Below are 14,317 nucleotides of genomic sequence, written 5' to 3' on the forward strand. Positions count from 1 at the left end.
ATGCTCACAAACCATCTGAATAACACTTTGGGACTGATGCCAAATTTTCAGTCTATAATTTACAGCATCTTTTTCCCTTTAACTTGCTCCTGCTTCCCAAAATTCCACACAGATCATAAACAGTGATTACTGATATTACCTGCAGATTTTCTCAAAACCCCAGGTGAAGAAGGGTGAACTATATTTCTTTCTATAGCAAAAAGTCTCATTTGACTTCACTTTCCTCACCTTTCACTTTCCTCACCCACCAAACATGCCTCACTCTCTTCTTTCTAACTCTGACCCTTTCACCTAACATATCTCCCTCTATTTTCTGAGGGTGACTCCATGCCAGCGCAGGGCACAACCAGATCATGCATCACGAAGAACACCAACTGCAGGCTGCAAACAATGAAGAGGAAAGGGGGCATCATCATTAGGTTTCTTGGCTTAGGTGAGGTTTCATACATCGAGGCACAGTGTAGGCCTACAAATATCAATTCAAAATTAGTTTTCATTTCTTAAAAATAACTGTCAATCTATTATTAAAAGTTATTTTGTTTCTTTGAGCATTATCCATTTACACATCATGCAGCAATATCAAAAGGCTTCCTGAAAATACAGACACATGCATTATAATCAGTGGAAATACATACAGCAATGTGTCAATAGCTGAGATGTACAGACACAAAACCAAAAGAAAAGGCAAAAATGTGTTTTTATAAAAAAAGAACAGGACTGGAAACATTATGTAGGTGGGGCTGCTAGTGACTAAAATTGAAACAGATCACATTCTCTCTCCAGTCTAAACAAATGAAATCTCTTTTTGAGATGGAGTCTGTCGCCCCAGGCTGGAGTGCAGGGTGCAACCCCAGTCACCCGTCACCCCAGGTTCATGCCATTCTCCTGCCCCAGCCTCCCGGAGTAGCTTTGGACTACCACGCCTCCGACTTTAATTTTTGTGGTATTTTAGTAGAGACAGGGTTTTACCATGCACAGATGGTCTCGACTCCTGACCTCAAGGATCCACCCGCCTTTGGCCTCCCAAAGTGCTGGGATTACATGCATGAGCCAAATGCACCCGCCCAAACACAACAGCCCCACTCTGTTTTGAGAGAGAGAGAAACCATACATTGCCATGCCCAAAACAGGAATTTAACACTAAAGTGAAATAACACTAAACTTACTTCTTACAGAGTGAGCTTAGAAGTGGAAAGGAGCTCACATAGGCTTCACTTTCACCATCTGTACTATGGGGATCAAAGAACCTGCCCTGGAGAATTCATAAGGCAGTGGTAAAATAACAGATTTGAAACTAATGCCTATCGTGTAAAATGACAGAGGCAGTATTATCCACAGCTATTGTTTGCATTGCAACAAATGATAAGATAAAACTGTTTTACAACAATGACAGAATTTATTCAACTAAATAGAGGAGACGACAAGGTTTGAAGAAGACAGGAAGAGAAAGGATTGGGAAATTCTCCTTTCTCCTTAGAGCCACCACTCAGGGCTGTGGGAAATCACCAGTTCAAAACGGCAGGTCTTATTCCAGGGACCAGACTGCCTGCACAAAGGTGCCAGGAGGATACAGATGTGGGGTCTGAGAAACAGATGAAAGATGTACAAAATAGGGAAGTACACAGTCTGCTAACCCAGGCCAGTCCTTGTACTCAATAGCATGTATCCCCAGAAGAAAAAAGTACCTGTTCCCTTTTCTAACAAAAGTCTTTTTTAAAATACAGAATTTTCCATGAGCATCGAACTTGTGGAAATAGTATAATACAAATTATGAAGAAAAAATTTAAAAACAAGCTACAATGGTTAAGGTTTAATAATTTATCTTACTCCTACCAGGTAGAGTCTGACTACGCTAAGCATTTTTAAAACTTAAGAAAGAAATGAAACATTGATAAATGTATTCTTATCTAATGCTATCTGAATAATTAACTAACACCATAACAGTTTATGGAATCTCTTCATCTCAGCACACAATTCAACACAGAAATTTCTCATTTACAAGATAAAAGAACACTTCAGTATCCCAATATACTGTCTCTCTCTGCTTCCTACCAGAGAGTAGTCATATGAAACAACACTACAACCTCGAATTGGGCAGTTTCTTCAGGTTTTGATTTTTGGAAGATTTTACACTTCTCTCTCCATTAACCCTACTTTTATTTAAGTTGCAGAACGGGTTTAGCACAATTAGAAATTTATAATCTAAGAAACTAAAGACTGCACCCAGCACATAAATCACTCTTGCTTATGACACAAATGGGCCCAACTCATTAGACAGCAGACCTTCCATTAAACACCCATCAATGAAAACACATCTTTAAGGCTATCTCTAAGATGGAATCTGTTATTCCAGAGCCCCTCCAGGCTGCAAGCACATTAACTGTGAACATAAAACAAAGGGGCCCAAATAAGAAAGTCTGACCTATTAGAGGACACCATTAGAGTAGACAGTTTCTATAAACTTCACGGACAATTCCTATATGAACTATGTGGTACTCAGAGTAAGAAGTAAATTAACAATAGGAAAAAGGGTGGGGGCAGGCTGAGAAACACCAAGCCTGGAGGTTACTGGTCTCCAAGTTCACAAGCTGTTAGCTGACTATTCACAGGCTAAGGGCATTTTCTGTTCATACACAGGTTTTGATAGAGCTAGGGGAAGCGTGCTAGTCATCTGATCAACCCCAGTGCTGCCAGTTAACACCCGGAGAGACAATGACAATTAGTTGTAGGGTTCCTTATACTCACCAGCACACTTTGTTCTCGTCCTGAGAGCTGGCCCAGGAGAGCCAGTGCCACCCTCCCCTGGCCTCGTCAGAAGCACACTAATCTCATATTCTGTATCTGGGTCAAGGTGTCCAATTTTATAGCTCGTGGAATCCACTGGCTGCCGGTCATTCCAGCTCCCACTGGCCGTGCAGTACTCCACCTCTCGGGCCACAATGGGCCCATCGCCATTGATGGAGTTGGCGTTGAGCTGTATCCACAGGTAGGTGGCTCCTACGGAGGCGAGCTGAGGTGGGGCAATAGGAACAGGTGGTTCTGAAAGGCAAATCAGAAAACTGTCTTTCAGATGCTTTGTCTTCAGTCTTAAAAGAGCTAAACATGTATCAATTATTAAAATGTAGAAGATAATAAATTTTGGGAATAAATTGATAAGAACAATTTTGTTTGGGTTAATAAGAAAAAACATGTTGATAAAGATTTTCACTGCATTCAAAGTTGTGAAATAAACCATCTTTGAACACATAAGCTTATCCAAGTAGGCATAACCCTAATTTGTTTTAGGACACCAACCACTGTGCATAGCATATGCAAATTAGCATATCTGTTACTTTCTGTAATGGTGAATTAATATAGAAAATATTCTCAAGACAAAAACACATTAAAGTGATGCCTGTTTTAGGATACTAATTACAGTATCTTGAGAGAGAGTCAGTTACACAGATATCAAAGGATTTTTTTTTTCTCACTAAAGTTAACTGGTAAAAGTTCTCTCAAGTAGTAGTATTTAAGCTCTAGGAAGCATTCATTGTCAATCTCCTTATTGAGAATGTCTTCAAAATCATCAAAGGTATTAGTTTCTATATCATTAAATTGTTCCCTTATATTTATATTCCAAAGGTATCACCACTTTAAAAACATGGCTGAAATTATAGTTTATCTCATCAAAAATACATTTCCAGGATGACTCGTTTTCCCAAAGTAACTATCACAATGAACTCATTCTGCTACAGGAGAATCAAGCATTCTGGATAATGAAGTCCACCATTGCTGCCATTCAGGGAACTTCCAGTAATAAGTCTTACTAAAGCAGTGAATAGAAGGGAAAGCTCTGAAGCAAAAAACATACCATGCCCAGCTTGATAAAACTAAGAAATCACTAGCAAACACACTTTACAACCCAAGAAAGTCCCTCTCATTGTTTAAAATCTGAGACTGACTCTCTTTCTGTATCATTGTCAATCTTATCATAAATAGTATTCCCAGTATATTAGTTAGATGCCTGTTGAAAGGCTCTCTAGGCACCAAATGAAGGTATTCCACATGCCGCTGTCACTGTGGGTGACATCACACATGATAAATGAGATAATTGTACAAAACAACATATTTCTATCTGAATAAATCTCCCTCTCAGAAAAAAATAAATCTAGTGATTTTTTTCAAAGACTGTATCTATGGGTGGTTTGTGCCTTTTTGGCGTGTTCTGTTTTTAACTCCTCATTTTGCTCATACAAATGCAAGGAAAAATAAAATCCGCTCTATCCTATTACTGGAATATGCTGGCTTGCTTGCTGAAATTTCTGCTACCCTCTTGCATCCTCTTGCATGGCAGACACAGCTAATCGATCACAGCCATGTTTCCTGCTGAAGAGGACCTCAGGGAAGCTAGCACCATGTGAGGTTTGCACCTGAGATGATACCAGGTTAATTCCTAGACCAGCTAAAACCAGCAACACTGGTTCCCTTTGTTGGATTGGTTGTCTTAGTTCTTTTTTATATTCAAGGTGGGATAAGTCATACTGACTTTTTTAAATTGCTGGGGAAATCTCATTTGACTAAGTCAAAATAAGACACAAACTGTGAATGAATCTTACTTCAGAGTAAAACATAATGTAAATTTACTAAAATATTGTTCCTGTTGTTTATAAACTGAAACTTTGTGCTGGTTTTTCATTTCCTTAAACAGCTCTGCCTTAACTCACAATGATTTAACATCACTTCATATCATTAGGCGATTCCTTGAACCGAGACATGAAATGGGCCTTTATGGTACATCCTAAGGCATTTATGTAGCCAGGCTGAAAGAGCAGTTAATTACTTTCGAGTTGCAAATGCTAGCAAGGGTTGCTGAACTGCCATTCAAAATAAAACTCAGGGACAAAGTCACAAAGGGTCATGAGTACACTCACTCATTTAAGACATTGTTACTAGTATCCTAAATTAGATGGGACTTAAATGCATTTGTTTCCTGATAATATTTTCTATATTAATTCTCCATTAAGAAAAATACCAGATATACTAAATCAAATGAAGGATTCAACTAGAACCTGGAAATAATTGGGACAGACATTCAAAAGGACTTTTGGTTTACAGAAGAATCAGCACAAGAATAAGGCAACATTTAAATTTTCATTTTTAGACAGAATCTTGCTCTGTCGCCCAGGCTGCAGTGCAGTGGTGCCACCGTGGCTCACTGCAGCCTCCGCCTCCCAGGTTCAAGTGATTCTCCAGCCTCAGCCTCCTGAGTAGCTGGGATTACAGGTGTGTGCCACCACAGCTGGTTAATTTTTGTATTTCTAGTAGAAATGGAGTTTCACCATGTTGGCCAGGCTGGTCTCGAACTCCTGACCTCAAGTGATCTGCCAGCCTCGGCCTCCTAAAGTGCTGGGATTATAGGCGTGAGCCACTACGCCCGGCCAACATTTAAATTTTCAACAAATTTTCCCAAAGGGAAAGGATGAAAGAGGTAAAGAAGGAAGGAGGGAGGAGAGAAGAATCTTAATCTGTACAAAGTGATAAAAAGCAATTTAAAATATTTCTTAATTCAAGTGAAAGAACACCATAAAACTATTCTAAATCAAGCCAGTAATGAGAGTACTTACATGCACACGGACATATATCTAACTGATATGCATATGTAAATGCCTGATACATCAATAAATATGTCAGTATCATATTTAACTGTATGAAATATGTTTACGAATGAAATACAGAAATGTAACTATGTAGGGTATTGATATATATGCATATACACATGCATTGTAGAGATTATATGAAATACTTTTATGTCCTTGGTTACCAAAAGTAGCTAGACATGAAGAAAGATGACAGTGATGGTTAGTCAATTAAAGGACTTGGTCTTTATTTGGGAGGCTGGCCACAAATCAGTGTGTGACCTTAAAAAGTTAAAACTCTATGGACTTTAGTTTCTCCCATTTGTAAAACATTAGCACTCCAAATATTATATGATATATAAAGAAGTGTTAAATTATAGACAAGTGGCCTAAAACCGTTAGTGTATATTTTAAAGTAATTGCTTCAAGGTAATAACTTTATAAAACTAGTAGTATCTAGCATGCTATAACATTAAAAAATATATGTATATACAAAATATGGCCATAAAATTATAACTGGAGAAAAAGTTAAATTTCATATTTGAGTCCTAACTGCATGCAAATTGTCACGAGCTATGGCAGTGCGCAGAAATGGAAATAAGTCCCTGGAAATTTTTATCACAGTGAGCCAAGATACTACTACACTGTCGTAAGGCAGGAAAATATGGTGCACAAACATGAATACGAACCCATTCATTCTTTCTATTTATGTTAGCTCTGGTAGACTAGAAATTTATAATTCACTTATAACTTTCCACAAGTTAACTTTTCCACAAAGGAATTTTTAGAGATACTACTAGATTTGCATCCCACTAATCAATAACATGGGTAGTGGCAGGTCACAGTGAAGCAGTATAGCAACTGAAAGAAAAGGAAAAATAATCACAAACAAATGAACCAAGATGAAAATTAAATAATGGTAGTAATAATGATGATGATGAGAATGATGAACTCTAAAATGACAAAACAGTTTGTAGGCAAACTAGTGTCCTTTTTGTACATCATGATGCCTCACTTGCCAGAGCACTTTCAAGAGGGTAAGGTGTGTACTGCAGGGAAGAATCTTAGTTTTGTTACAGACTTTACACCTAAATATTAGGCTGGTTCAAGTCGCACCACAAATAAAAACATGTTAAGAATCTGCTGGGACAAATACATTATCTAAGTAGGTATCTTAATGTGCACTTCCTTATGCCGAACATCAGTCACCGCTGCAGACGATCAATTCTTGAGGTGGTCTCACTGGGGTGCACTGTCCCCCATAAGCTACATGTGACTAACTAACATTGGCAGTGGTGATCTCACAACAGAGCACGTGGCTGACCCAGCTGAAGGTCTTATAACAGAGGCTGTGTCCCTGGATATTCTGACTCAATATGGGTGTGGCAAGAGGGGGAAGGAGACAATAGGTGGGCAGGTATTTATATTTTCAAAAAGTTAGAAACGTAGTTCTCACATCCATTCTCCAGTGAAGACCACTGACAGACTGGATCAGAGAGAAGTTTATCCCTGTCCTCCTCTCCCTTCCCACCAAGGGCCTGTCAAGCATCCACCGCTCACTATGTACACTGTTCTAAGTGTCGTATATATAATATACACTTTGCATTTCATCTTCCTCATAGTCCTATAAGGTAGATAACATTATTATCTGATATCTACCTTACACACAAGGAAACAGCAGCATACACAGGGCAAGCCACTGGCCCACATCCACATACCTAGCTCTGGGATTTGAATCCAGCAATCTTTAAAGCTGCCTATCTTGAGAAATGTGCAGATAAAAGCAACACCACATAAAAAACAGACAATTTTTGTTTAAGAGACAGGGTCTCACTCTGTACAGGTTGGTTGGAGTGCAGGGGCACAATCACAGCTCACTGCAGCCTAGAACTCCTGGGCTCAGGCAATCCTCCCACCTCAGCCTCCTAAGTAGTTGAGAGCATAGGCAGTGCCACCACACCTGGCTAACTTTTTTTATTTTTAAAAATTTTTGTAGAGATGGGGTCTCAGTATGTTGCCCAGGCTGGTCTGGAACTTCTGGCCTCAGCTTCCCAAAGTGCTGGGATTATATATGTAGAAAGGTCAATTTTATGTGCCATATTTAACAAATGCAGGGAAAACTTTTCTTAAAGCAGGCCTCATTCTGTTTTTCTAGGAAAAATAGCAATGGCTTGCCACAGGTTGTCTAAAAATGCCTCATGGTACACCTCGAAGTCGAAATTATCCTGTCTGGGACCAAAAATTGTCTTGGCGGCTTAATGCTATAAATTCCTCAGCCTACAAAAAACCCATTAAACCAGCTAAAAGAAACTTATTTCCCCTTTCTATTTTCCCTCATCCCCCACCTTCTTAAATATAATGACTCAATTTTTCAGTCATGCAAAATATAGTAATAGAACCTAACTGGAACATTATGAATGTTAACACAGTATTATCAATATGGCTTGTGTGATATGACTGAGCATTTTTATACTGATACTGCTTCATTTTATTAACCACCCTGCTATCATAAACACCCTGGCTGATGAATATTTGCATTTTAAGTGATTTTCTATGAGTAAAAAATTCTATTCCTTAAAAAAAATTTATAGGTTGTAATCTCTGTATATAGAGCCGGCAGAAGACTTTGCCAAGAACACATTCATTGTTTCGTATGCAACTAAATCAACATAGATAAAATACATTTTTCAAAAATATTGTTCACATGCAAAATCTGTACTTAAAATGCAATCCATCAGAATAGCCTGTCATCAAACCACTGTTCAGAAACAGACAAGGGTTAAGTTTGAGCTTTAAAGGGATAATGAACTAACAGCCACCTAACATACCTACTTTAGAAGAATATTCTGGGGTATAAAAACACATTAAATACCTTTAACTACCAACTCTGCATAGTTTGATATTCCAACACCTCCTTCGGTGCGAATCATGCAGCGGTACTTTCCGGCATCTCGTTTGGTGGTATTCACAACATTAAATGAAGCAATGAAGCGTCGGGAGCTGGTCACCTTGATTTCCTTCAGAGGAGCATCTCGTACATCAATGCCCTGTATCAAGGGGGATGAGGAGGACAAAAAAAAGGCAATATAAGCTGTCAGAGCAAAACAGTCAGACACCCAATGGCATATTACCTATGCTATTTTCACGCAGATCTTAGTGCAGTTGTTTATTACCCATGGGCAGTTGTGCCAGGAGAACAGTTGAGCAGTAAACTAAAATTCTGCCATGACCAACACTTTAAAGACTGAGCGATGCAAAATTAAGTGTGAAGAAATTTTTGGTTTTGCCTCTTCAAAATAGTAATTATGTTGAATTAGTGCAACGGGGGAGTAAAAATACAGAAAACTTGTTACTTTGTTCTCAAGCTATCAACATTTGGTCTTAGAACATTTTCCCATTTCCTTGTTCTCAAACTATCAACATTTGGTCTTATAGCACTTTCTCTTATTTTTATGCCTGACTAGGAAATAAAAGTAGCTCACCCACTACCCTATTACTGACCTCATTTTATAAATGAAATAATAAACACGGTATTAAGAATAACATTCAAATATAAGTTAGGTTTTAGAGTACTCCCTATTGAACAGGACTAAAACAATAGCTCGACCCTTTTGACATTCTTCCTGGATATACAAAACCAAGCAGAAGTAGGTGCCTAGTAACTATTAAATGGCATTCCTGTGTAACAAGAGAGGTTCCTCTCTACATCCCGTATCCCCAGGACCACATAAAGAAGGTTCCGCAGCTGAGGCAGTTTGGTCTTTTATTATCCCTGTATATTAAGTAACCCTTTTAGTTATGCACACTTGGAAATCCATTTTATGCTTCCAATAGTTTAAAGCCTCAAAAGCAGGTTAGAGATTTTAGTTGTCTCTCTTGTGCGTGCCCTTGCTCTCATGCGCTCTCTTCTCTCTCTCTCTCTCTCTCTCTCTATATATATATATATATAAAGTTTCTCACACCAACAGTCCTCCACAGACAAATATGAATATCCAGCCCTGAAAGCTGAAAACATGTGTGTGTGTGTGTATTTCATAATCAGGAAAAAAGGCTATCTTTAACATGTTATTTTTAAGTATTAGTAAAAAAAACAATGGACAAAGACCTCAAGGCTAATACATGATTATTATGCCAAGCATAATGCCCAAGCACTATGTCCATTATTCACCCAGCAACCACTCTTGGCATCCCAACCAGGTGCTATCACTATGTCAAGACAGCATGATTACAATGGTACACAAAAGAAAAGTGGTGGCTGGGTTTATGGGCCTGCAGTTGTTTGGGGCGTATAGGTTTAGAGTGAATACATAATCACAAACGATGGCCTGGGTGGTTTAGGAAAGACGAGCTGGCTAGTAGAAACCCCGCTGCAGACCAACTGCAGATATAGTGGATGTGGGAGGCTAGTCTGAGGAAGTGACATGTGAGTTGAGATCTGAAGGGTAAACAGAAGCTAACCAGGCAAAGGGAAAGGGTGGGAGGGGAAGAGCATTCTAGTTACAGGAAACGCTATAGGAAGCTCAAGATGGTGAGAAAGAGATGGAGGCTCTGGATGAAGTTAAGGCAGTCAATGGAGCTAGAGAGGTGGGAAAGCACCTGTGTACTCAGGGACTTGCAGGCTATATTAAAATGTTTATATTCATAGCTATGAAAATGCCAGCCTACAAAGGAACAGAACTCATCTGTATTACCCAGTGATTTATATTATGCAAAGTCCTTTAAAGGTTTTTATCTATGATATTTTCATTGGCTGAATCTCCTAAGGGACACAAGTTTGGGAGTTAGCCTGACCAGCGTGCCAAACCCATAGTGACCATCCAGAGTGGGTAACCTTCATAGAGCCTCAGTTACTAATCTGTAAAGAGGAGATGATAACCCTCACTGTCAGGGCTGCTGGGAGAACTCACAGGCATATGCAAGGACACAGGCATAACGACTGGCACCATGCAGCCCTGCCCGAGCATTGGAACACCTGAGGGATGAATTCAAGGAGAAAGGCAGAGTGGCTATCAAAGTACCACCTTTATTACTGATAAACCTGACACCGAGGAGTATGACTTAAGAGTGCAGGAACAATAGGCTTGCTATTCCTGAAGCACAGAATTAAACAGACTCACCAACCCAGTCCCAGGCCACACTAGAAAACCACGAGGCCTCCCATATGTTGAGTGCTGCTGTAAAACTCACACGATGGAGGGACAGGGTTCCCATAGGCAGTCAGCTCCCCAAAGAAGGGGCTGGGCTAGGCATGCTCAGCCCTTCCTCCCAGGCAGCTTCAGCTTGGGCAGTGAGAAGGCAGACAGGAGTGCTGCAATAGTACAGTTCCTGCCACTTGGAAGGAAACATCAGGAGTGGGGAAGAACAGTTCCATCAACAGTATCTTTAGTACTATCTGTAAAACAGTCTTGTTTACACCATAAAATGTCATAGGTCAGAATATAAAGTCCCACATATGTCTGTGTTTTTTTCACTAAATGCCCTAAACTTGTTCTCATAGACACCATCAAGTTAAAAAATGAAACAAAACCAAATTTAGCATGAATAATACAACAGGAGAAAGGTTCCTCTCTGTTTTCCATAGATACTCAGTCTCCGATTCTCACCCTACTCCAGGAAATAAGCAAATTCTAGCCCTAAGGATAATCTTAGACATACTACTCCACAGTCTTGTTTCTAACTGAAAAAGAACCACATCTCTGGTTTTTGAAGGGAAAAGAAATTAAGCCATAAAGGCAGATTTCATATCTGTAAGTATTTGTTTATTAACAACAACAAACAGGCCTTGGGGCTATCTATCCATTTATTTATCTATTTACTTGTGGCATGAATCCTGTAACAATACACTTTTGTAATAATCTCCTAATATTTCTCCAAATAGAAGTATCTCTCAAAAGAATGTTTATTCAAAAGCAATCTCAAGCTTGCACTTACTGACCCCTCACAACTACTCAAGGCTGTTCTGAGGGCGCTCAAGTATAAGAAAACCTCCTTCTCGGACTTACGCATGTGCTGAGAGGACTATGACTCACAGTCGCACTGTCTTCATGCCACAGATGGGCCCTATAAAATAAACAGCCTCGGACTAGGAGCCCTGCATGACTCTAGTGAGTCATACGAACTCTCAGGAAAGAGCCTTTAAAAAATTTTAACTCATGTACTTAATCACATGAAAAGTCAGATTCAGCTTTAAGAGAAACAGTACATAGGGAGGAGAAACCAAGTGCTAAGCAGCAATCCTTTTAGCCTAGAATCTACACAGGAACAGCGAATCACACATCTTACTCAAATCTGCAGGCCATTTGGTATTAAACCATTCACATGTGCATGGATTCAGGAATTCATTCAACCAATATTCGGTGACAATCTTTTGTGGAGCACACACTATATCATATAACAGAACATAAAATTAAAAGAACCATCATTGACCTAATTGAGTCTATTGTCTGGCTAGAAAAAAAACAGACAAGGCAATAATTACAATACAGAGCAGCGACCTGCCTCCCATAGGACAGAGGAGGAGGAGACCTGACTAGATGTCTTAGTCTGTTTTCTGTTGTTTATAACAGAATATCTGAAACTAAAATTTATAAAGAAATGTATTTCTTTCAGTAATTGACGCTAAGAAGCCCAAGTCAAATGGCCCCATCTGGTGAGGGCCTTCTTGCTGGTGGGCAGTGGCGTGATTTCTGCTCACTGCAAGCTCCACCTCCCAGGTTCACGCCTTCTGCCTCAAACTCCTGAGTAGCTGGGACTACAGGTGCCCGCCACCACACCCGGCTAAATTCTTTTTTTTTTTTTTGTATTTTTAGTAGAGACGAGGTTTCACCGTGTTAGCCAGGTCGGTCTCCATCTCCTGACCTCATGATCTGCCTGCCTTGGCCTCCCAAAGTGCTGGGATTATAGGCGTGAGCCACTACGCCCAGCCAGAACTCTGCAGATTCTTGAGGCAGCACAGGGCATCACATGGTGAGGGGGCTGAGTGTGCTAGTTCAAGTCTCTCCTTCTCTTCTCATAAAGCCACTGGTCCCTCTCCCGTGATAACCCAACAAATCCACTAATCTGTACATGGATTGATCCATTCATGAGGGCTCTTCTATGATGATCCAATCACCTCTTAAAGGCCCCACCTCTCGCTCATGACACTGGAGATTCAATACTGATTTAATACTGGAGATTAACATTTCAACATGAGTTTTGGAGGGGACAAATATTCAAACTATAGTCCTGGAGATGGTGTCAGTGCAAGCTTTCTAGGAAGCACTGCTTGAGCCCAGGCTTGGGTATGCACAGAAGTTTCTTAGGCAGGGAATAAAGAGGAAAAGTCTAGTGAATAAGAGAAGCTCTCCAGAGTCAGGAGCCAAGAGAGAGCACAGAACTGTAGGGGAAATATAGGGTAACTATGGGGAACTATATGAGAACTATAAAAGAACTACAGGGAAAGTATAGGAAAACTCTAGGGGAACTCTAAGGGAAGTATAACTTATCCCATATGGCAAGGACAGAAGTGTTTCTTGGAATGGCAGATAAAAAGGCTGGAAGGAAAAGCACAATACAGACTCCAACAAGAAATACAACATGTTGAGGATTTCAGTATATTCTGATGCTGGGAATGGAAGGACCTTAGGCAAAGAGGTAACACAAACACCTCTGTGTGTACAGTAATGGACTGGAGGAGATAGGGCGTGACCCCAACTGATGTCAAGGGAAAATGGGTAAATTGTTTTCAGAAATCATAGTAATAAATGACACAAAGAGAGAAGACAGAGAGGAAGGGAAGGAACCTAAAGATATCCAGAAAATGAAATCAACACAACATGTACTCCCCTGCAGTAACACCTTTCTCCTCTAGCAGATCATAAGGTCCAGGGTCGTATCTTATTCATTTTGTGTACCCAGGTGCACAATAAATAGAACTCAGGAAATACTGGCTGACTTTGTGTCCTTTGCAGGGACATGGATGCAGCTGGAAACCATCATTCTTAGCAAACTATCACAAGAACAGAAAACCAAACACCGCATGTTCTCACTCATAGGTGGGAATTGAACAATGAGATCACTTGGACTCGGGAAGGGGAACATCACACACCGGGGCCTATCATGGGGAGGGGGGAGGGGGGAGGGATTGCATTGAGAGTTATACCTGATGTAAATGACGAGTTGATGGGTGCTGACGAGTTGATGGGTGCAGCACAGCAACATGGCACAAGTATACATATGTAATAAACCTGCACGTTATGCACATGCACCCTAGAACTTAAAGTATAATAACAAAAAATAAAAAAATAAAAAAAATATAAAAAATATATAAAAAAAAAAGAATCACAGCCTCAGTGGCAAAAAAACATTTCAGGGGTAGAAGAGAAAAATGAGGTTATGTTAAATTAACAGACTTAAACCCCAAACCCTAGACAAAGAATCCATATTTACAATGGAGACTAACGGGGAATATAAAATAATGTTTTAGAGGTTCTGTGTGTCATCAGCCAGCAACACTGCCCCAACTCATCATGACTGTGGTAGGCAGAAAAAGGGCCTCCAAAGATGTCTACATCCCAGTCCCCAGAATCTGGGACTATGTTACCTTACACGGCAAAAAGGAGTTTGCAGATATGATTAAAATAAGGATCTAGAAACAGGAAGATAGGCTGGATTATCTAGGTTGGCTACATGTAATCACAAGGCTCTATTTATGAGGAAGGCAG

At 39.9% G+C, this 14,317-nt stretch overlaps 1 protein-coding gene across 10 annotated transcripts in view; it reads right to left on the reverse strand.

Annotated features, from left to right (window-relative positions):
* The window catches only part of PTPRM (protein tyrosine phosphatase receptor type M), an 837,547-nt gene that overhangs the window by 438,401 nt on the left and 384,829 nt on the right, over positions 1 to 14,317 (reverse strand). For 6 of the 10 annotated variants that reach the window (XM_017951542.3, XM_017951543.3, XM_021929846.2 and 3 more), the window contains exons 6-7: positions 8,488 to 8,662; positions 2,746 to 3,039 (exon numbers count right to left, since the gene is read on the reverse strand). In XM_017951542.3, coding sequence (XP_017807031.1) covers positions 2,746 to 3,039; positions 8,488 to 8,662 — 469 coding nt within the window. Of the gene's footprint in view, positions 1 to 2,745; positions 3,040 to 8,487; positions 8,663 to 10,732; positions 11,346 to 14,317 lie in introns of those variants that run through there. The other 4 variants (XM_017951545.3, XM_009192400.4, XM_003914171.5 and 1 more) reach the window with 4 other exon arrangements.

The sequence above is a fragment of the Papio anubis genome, chromosome 19, assembly GCF_008728515.1.
Source record: "Papio anubis isolate 15944 chromosome 19, Panubis1.0, whole genome shotgun sequence".
NCBI classification, from domain to species: domain Eukaryota; kingdom Metazoa; phylum Chordata; class Mammalia; order Primates; family Cercopithecidae; genus Papio; species Papio anubis.